At 46.1% G+C, this 8320-nt stretch overlaps 1 protein-coding gene across 1 annotated transcript in view; it reads right to left on the reverse strand.

Annotated features, from left to right (window-relative positions):
• Positions 1-5678, reverse strand: part of LOC106606975 (Na(+)/H(+) exchange regulatory cofactor NHE-RF1) — a 35040-nt gene extending 29362 nt beyond the window's left edge. The window contains exon 1 of the mRNA XM_014203504.2: positions 4805-5678. Within this exon, the coding sequence (XP_014058979.1) occupies positions 4805-5311 (507 nt within the window). The 5' untranslated portion in view covers positions 5312-5678. The remainder of the gene's footprint in view (positions 1-4804) is intronic.
• Positions 5679-8320: the final 2642 nt, after the last annotated feature.

Genomic DNA, 8320 nt, shown 5'->3' on the forward strand with positions numbered 1-8320 from the left:
TGTAGGTATCAGACTGGAGACACGCTTCTCAGGGCTAGTGCGAGGAGCGGGAACAGGATACACTGGGCCGTGAAGCATTACTGGCGGTCTGGAGCATACAACCCCTACGGCCTGAGTGCTCACTCGAGTATGGCACTTGCGAGGGGCTGGAATCATTTTCACCGGACTGTTCGTGCTCATAGGCGAGATCGTGCGCACTTCCGCATAGTACGGTGCTCCTCTGATCCTCTGTTCCCCATAATAATCACGGATAGTTGGCTCAGGTCTACTGCCTGCCCTAGCCAAACTACCCGTGTGCCCCCCAATTTTTGTTGGGGGGGGGGCTGCCTCTCCGGCTTCCTTGCCAGCCGTGTTCCCATTTAATAATCCCAGTCTTCACTCCACCTTCGCTGTTCCTCCCTCGCTATTTCCACCTGTCTCCATGGGAGGCGATTACTTCCAGCCTGGATCTCCTCCCATGTGTAGGATCCTTTACCCTCCAAGATGTCTTCCCAAGTCCAGTACTCCTTATAGTCCACCTGCTGCTCCTTTCTCCGCTGCTTGGTCCGTTGGAGGTGGGAGGTTCTGTCACGTTCGTCGTAGTAAGTGGACCAAGGCACAGCGGGTCAAGTGCTCATCTTAATTTTATTAGTGAACACTTAAATAAACAAAACAAGAAACAAACGAACTAACAGTCTTCCAGGCTAAATAAAGCAGTGCTAAGAACAACCTCCCACAATTGCCAAAACAAACATACTCCTAATTATAGGACTTTCAATCAGAGGCAACAATAACCAGCTGCCTCCAATTGAAGGCCCCAATCCCAAATACCTAAACATAGAAATAAACACCCTAGACTCGACATAGAAATATACAATATAGAACTAAACCAAAACCCCGGTATACATAAATCAAACACCCCTCTACATAATCACACACCCCGAACCATATAAAACAAATACCCCCTGCCACGTCCTGACCAAACTATAATAACAAATAACCCCTTCACTGGTCAGGACGTGACAGCTCGACTGAGGAACCTTACACTACTTGTATGTGTGGGGTACAGAGATGAGGTAGTATTCTAAAATAATGTTTAACACTAGTATTTGAGTCCATGCAACTTATTAGGTGACTTGTTAAGCAAATGTTTACGCCTGAACTTATTTAGGCTTGCCATAACAAAGGTGTTGTCACATGTATTGCCGAGTTGAAGGGAGGACCAATACGCAGCAGGAATGTGGATGCTCATCTTTTAATTAGATATAATGAAGCATACACAAAAAAACAAGAACGACGAAGGACAGTTTCACAGGCTAAAGCAATAATACTTAGCAGTGCAAAATGTAACTACCCACAAATGACAAACCAAACACACACCTACTTATAGGACTCCCAATCAGAGGCAACTAGAAACACCTGCCTCCAATTGAGAGTCCAGCACCCAAACCTACACATAGAAAAACTAACCTAGAACATACTAATTCAGAAACATACACCCAAAACCCAGGAACACATAAATAACACACCCCTCTAAACCACACACAAAAAAAAACACCATACAAAAACAACATACCTCTGCCACGCCCTGACCAAATATAATACAAATAATACCTAAATACTGGTCAGGACGTGACATTACCCCCCCCTAAAGGTGCATACACTGAATGCACCTAAACAAAGACAAACCAACAAAAAAAAAGAAACCCCTAAACTAAAGGGAGGGAAGGGAGGGTGGCTGCCGTCAACGACGGCACCTGTGCTACACCCCCCCTCCCCAACCCACCTAAACTGGAGGTGGCTCCGGCTCAGGCCTACTGCCCTCCAGACTGCAGACAGACTTGCTCAGTTTCGGGCCATAGGCAGACTCCCATCGTTCCGAATCGTAGGCAGACCTCTTCCGTTCCACACTGTAGGCAGACTCATTCGATACACAGTTAATCATATTTAGCTCCGGATTGTCAACAGACTTACTCAGTTCCGGGTTGCTGATCGACTCCCTTGGTTCCGGGTCGCAGGCAGACCCCTTCGGTTCCGGGTCGCAGGCAGACCCCTTCGGTTCCGGGTCGCAGGCAGACCCCTTCCGTTCCGGGTCGCAGGCAGACCCCTTCCGTTCCGGGTCACAGGCAGACCCCTTCCGTTCCGGGTCACAGGCAGACCCCTTCGGTTCCGGGTCACAGGCAGACTCCCTCGGTTCCGGGTCACAGGCAGACTCCCTCGGTTCCGGGTCACAGGCAGATTCCTTCGGTTCCGGGTCACAGGCAGACTCCCTCGGTTCCGGGTCACAGGCAGACTCCCCCGGTTCCGGGTCACAGGCAGGCTCCCTCGGTTCCGGACTAGACACTGTTGCCGGATACTCTAGACTGCACACTGTTGCCGGATACTCTGGACTGCACACTGGTGCCGGATACTCTGGACTGCACACTGGTGCCGGATACTCTGGACTGCACACTGGTGCCGGATACTCTGGACTGCACAATGGTGCCGGATACTCTGGACTGCACAATGGTGCCGGATACTCTGGACTGCACACTGGTGTCGGATCCTCTGGACGGGGCACAGTCTCCGAACTCTCGAGGCTGGACTGACGCACTGGAAGCTTGGTGTGTGGGGCTGGTACTGGTCGTGCCAGACTGGAGGTACGCACTTCCGGGTCAGCACGAGAGGCGGGAACTGGAAAGACTGGGCCATGGAGGCGCACAGGTGGTCTTGCTCGCACCTCCTGCACAACCCGTCCTGGCTGGGTGGAACTAGCAGCCCTGTACGAGCGGGGTCCTAGTACAGGGCAAACTGGGCTGTGCAGGGGCTTGATAGTTACCGTGCGTAGAGCGGGCGTAGGGTAGCCTGGTCCTAGGAGGCGTACCGGCGACCAGACGCGCTGCGCAGGCATCCTCCTACCAGGCTGGATGCCCACTCTAGCAGCGTATCTGCAAGGGGCTGGAATAGCTCGCACGGGACTGTGCGAGCGTATGGGCGAGATCGTGCGCACTTCTCCAAACTTCGGAGACAAACTTCTCCATGTAAGCACGGGTAGCTGGCTTATGGCTTTTCCTTGGCCTAGCCAATCTACCCGTGTGCCCCCCCCAAAAAAAATATTGGGGGTGCCTCTCGTGCTTCTCCATCCGCGCGTTCATGGCCTCATATCGCCGCCTCTCAGCCTTCGCTTCCTCGATCTCTTCCCGTGGGCGACGGTATTCCCCAGCCTGGTGCCAAGGTCCAGCCCCGTCCAGAATCTCTTCCCAAGTCCATCTCTCATCATAGTCCAAATAATCCACCTGCTGATCCTTTCTCTGCTGCTTGGTCCTGTTGTGGTGGGTAGTTCTGTCACATGTATTGCCGTGTTGAAGGGAGGACCAATACGCAGCAGGAATGTGGATGCTCATCTTTTAATTAGATATAATGAAGCATACACAAGAAACCAAGAACGACGAAGGACAGTTTCACAGGCTAAAGCAATAATACTTAGCAGTGCAAAATGTAACTACCCACAAATGACAAACCAAACACACACCTACTTATAGGACTCCCAATCAGAGGCAACTAGAAACACCTGCCTCCAATTGAGAGTCCAGCACCCAAACCTACACATAGAAAAACTAACCTAGAACATACTAATTCAGAAACATACACCCAAAACCCAGGAACACATAAATAACACACCCCTCTAAACCACACACAAAAAAAAACACCATACAAAAACAACATACCTCTGCCACGCCCTGACCAAATATAATACAAATAATACCTAAATACTGGTCAGGACATGACAGGTGTAGAATAATTACTGACTCAAGAAATGTCAGCTTTTAATTTTGTATTTCTCTGAGAGTGATGTGGATATATAGCGTTTTGCTAAAAAAGAAAAAACATGATTATTTATACCTCTGAAATAAACACATGAAGTTATAGATTTTTTTTTAAATACATGTCTGTCAATGAACAACCTCATGACATGATGAGATAGTGAAAAAACACACCAATCTCTTTCATAAGTTATTTAAACAACAAAAGCTAATTTACCAAAATGTCTGAAAATGGATATATAGCATTTTGGAATGAAACTCTTAATTTGTTTTCATAGACAACGGGAGGTCATAATCAAGGACTAAGAATTGGATTTGGATTTGTTTCTTGTGCTCCATTGTGGGTGCATTACATTGCGAGTCATGAAAACATAAAAACACCAGAAATATGTTGGATGTGGTGTGTTCAAAGACATCTGCTTCAGTAAAGCTCAAATTCTTTCTCTTCAACCCCAATGTCAAGTGTCAGTTTTTTATCAAACCTCAGAACAACTACACCAAAAATGTTGTTGCCCTTTCCCCCAAATGTGTGTGGTGTGCAGCATCACTGTCAAATTAACTTGAACTCGAGGCTGAAGCAGGCTGTTTGTCCTTCCTCTCTTATACCCCCCAAGCCCCCCCCTCATACCCCCCCCACCACCACCCACAACAAATGTGCAGCCAACTGACTCGCCTACAACCTGCTATCTCTGCCAAAACTGCTACAATGAAGAGAGTGGGAATATTGGACTTTGCAGCTGACCATTAAATTGTTATTTTCACCGTGCACTTATACAACAGAAGACTGAAAAGTTAAAATAATCTAATTACATTGCTGGTGAATACATGGATGAATAAAAAAACCCATCTCATTCGTTTAATTGAAATCCCTAGGACAGTGTCAGTGGTACTATTACGCAAACTGTAACTGAATCTCTATTGTATATTTGCAGAATATAGCTTACTGTGACCACCAGGCTACATCAATGACCCCATATAAGAATTTCATTGATTATTCAGGTTTTGCACTTTGGCACACTCACCTTCTCAGAGTTGATGCTCAGCTTTTTCTCAACATGGCTATGGAGCTCTACGTGGCCATGGAGCTCTCCGTTATTTTCTGGGATGGGTGTGGATTCTCTCGGTGTCCCGCATGGTGTCCCGTTCTCCTTAACGTCTTCGCTTTCTGACTCGTCGTCGCTGGGTAAAGGAATGCGCTCCGTGACATATTCTTTGAGACACTTCATCTTGTGTTTTTTCAACAGTTGCTCAGTGTCCTGGTCGACAACAATGAGTTCGAGCTGGCCCACCGTGGCTCTTATCCGGGACACAACCTGTTGATGGCTCTCGCTCTCCACGTTCTCCCCGTTAACGAACACTAATCGGTCCCCCGCGCGAATCCCAGAAATTTCAGACGGACTGTCGGGCTCCACAAGCCGTATGAACTGCCCGGTCTTACCCTTCTCACCGTGGAGATGGAACCCATAACCATTGTCCCCTTTCTCTAGCAGGCAGAGTCTTGGCCGATTATCTTCGCTTTTGCTGGGCATCGTTTCTGCTATTTATTTCACCAATTCAACCCGTTGCTTGTGAGAATGATTGTTCACTAGCTAGAAGTTTCCAAGAAAACTCAGTTTGGGATGCTGAGCACGAGTGGTACCCGTCAACAGGAATCTCTACTGTTCTCAAGGAAGAGCGTATGGCATCCAATCGGTCTGTTTATAAGGCGCCGTCCGTGGTGACTGGATGTCACCCGCAATCGCAACTCACTTTCAAAAGCAACTCCTAAACTGTGTGCATACAGGGGATGTATGCCAATCCGAGATGTGTCGCCAAAACCTGAAGTTCCACTAACTATATGTATGCGTTGACTTTTCACCAAAACTCTATTCTCTAATCTGACACGGATTTAAACTCAGTAGATTACTTTATAAAGGACAGTGACGTAGGTGGAGAAGACAGATAGTAACACCAATCACTACTCAAATACCCCAGGAGGAGGGAGGCGCATAAATTAATGGGGCATGCATGCTATTGGCCCTAATGATCGACAAGTGCATGCGCAAAAATGATTGCTGCTGCTGCCATGTTGTGACAAATCCATGTGGTCCTTCTGTAAACATATGGTACTGTATCACAGGAGGTTGGTGATACGGTATCAACAACATCAAACATATGGTTTCCAGGTGTTTGATGCCATTCTATTAGCTCAGTTCCAGCCATTATTATGAGCCGTCCTCCCCTCAGCAGCCTCCACTGGACTGCATATTCCTGATGTTGAAATATGTTTTCAATTTATAGATTACAAATATTATGCTCAGGAGAAGACATCTGCATTTGCCACATGCGCTCCTTCTCTCTTCCTCCTCTCTCTCTATGTCTGTCTGTCTCTGTGAGAACACCCACACTCACTGACAGACAGAAACTCTTCTGAATAGGCCTACCTCACCAGCCTGCAATTCTGAAGAAATGCAAACCTTTATGTGGAAGGAAGGGGCCTAGACCCTCCTTGAGAAATGCTCTATTACATCATCACTAAAACGGCAAGGACATCACTGACCCAAAACCACAGCAGAGTTGTTACTTCTCTATACTGGGACATTTGCCAGGTACACTTATCAATGCATGGTAATGTCCTTAATATAATATGTTGATGACTCACTATAATTTATTGATGACTCACTCATAGGCCTATCATCTCACAAACTATGTATACAGAAAGGCTGATGGTCAGGTGCTATGTGATGTTTCTGAGGATGATTCTTGTTTGTGTTTGATTTAATCGTTGGTACAGCAGTACAACTGTGTGGAGGAGGAAGAGTTCCTAGGAGGTTTATGGTCTATGGGATTGATAGACTGGATGGGGAGGGGAGAGCTAGATTCCAGGTACAATGCTGAGCCAGGTACAATGAGTAATGGGTGTTCTGCCTGGCACCACCATCTCCACTACAGACTCCACCATCCAGGTTGATATAGCCCTGCAACTCAGCTCAAACTTAACCTCTTTCGTACAGTACCGGTAAATAGCCCTTTTCATATTACAAGGCTGTGAGGATTCCCATAATCTCACATTCATCTCTATATGTGTTGGTTTGAAATAAACATGTTCTGTCTGTCTCAATAAGTGGATGTATTACCGGCTTATTTATTTAAAAAAGAAATAATTCAGTAGGATGTATTTCACAAAACAATCGAGTCCCTTTGTGACTTTGTGTATGTTTGGAGCTATTTGTGTTTAACAAATAAGGAGTGGTGATATTAAGGAGCGACTGCCTTTAAAAAGCAACGCATCCCTTTGAAAACGGCCTATGTGGCATTGATATGAGTCAGAAACACTGTGTCAAAATTGACTACTGTTGATGATCAATTACTTGAGAAGGAGACCAAGTCAAGACGCTGTACCAGGTGGATTCAGTTTATAGTAAGGCAGTTTATTATGAGACACAGATATTTGGCTGAGCGTGCACGGACTCCTTCGTTTAGCGCATAGGGAACTAGCAGAAGAGAGCCCCGAAACATAGTGTACATCCAATTTATACAATGAAATGACAGTGTGTTGACGTTGAGTCTAGTAGGTCCGCTCTCCTGACTGGTCGATGAGTGGAGGGACGGTCCATTCTCCAGGTGGTGTCGACTTCCCATTGGCCCTTGGCAGTGTCCTTTGTCCTCGGAGTCCAACACACCTAAGTGTGTGTGTGTGTGTGTGTGTGTGTATTTCTGGTAATTCGTGTCTGGGTGCTTGCGATATTCATTGAATGTTGTTCTTTACACCAGTGGTCAGTTCGTGTGGCTAGGGCTTAAGTCAGCCATCTGTCCTCTGGGTGTGGTCGTGATTGGTATCAGTTGTGTCGCTCAATATGTCTCTGGAATTTTGTTGTGTGCTGTTGTGAAACATGTTGTGCAAATGCCCTCCTTATATATCATTAGGTAAAACGTTAGATTATCTTTATTACACTACAAAGTGTAAATAGTATAATTTTGGTCATAAAGTCAGTCTTGTCTAAAACTGAGTGTGGAACATCCGTGCGTCACAACTGGTAATGAAGGTTGGGTTTTGATTTGACGAGTTTCATTTGCCTACTAACATGGGGTGAACAACTGCAGTGATTGCTCTCTATCCAATAGCATAGACAGTGAGACAGACCTGCCCAGCAGCTCCGACTTTGTTTACATAAGACGTGTGTTGCATTTCTTTACTTGAGAAATACTGCACCACACACTTCAGTTAGATGTAAAATCACGCAACTAAAACATCCTAGACAAAAACGTCAAACAGATTTCTTGAGTAATATTACATTCATTATGGGGATTTTGAGGAAGTGAAATAGGCTTCTCATGGCGGACAAACATCATTAACCAAACGCAGAATCGGTAAGGAAACACCCTAAGACTGAGATCTTGTTTTTCTACAGAAAAAACACCTTCCAATCAGCGTGTTCAGTGGTTATTTAAAAAATAAACTGAGCCAGCAGTGGTAAATAGCGTAACGTCCTATTATTATTTGAAAAGCAATGCTGTCACCTGGTGGGGGGCAACTTCAGTACATCATGTCCCATCCA

Source organism: Salmo salar, chromosome ssa06 (assembly GCF_905237065.1).
Source record: "Salmo salar chromosome ssa06, Ssal_v3.1, whole genome shotgun sequence".
NCBI classification, from domain to species: Eukaryota; Metazoa; Chordata; class Actinopteri; order Salmoniformes; family Salmonidae; genus Salmo; species Salmo salar.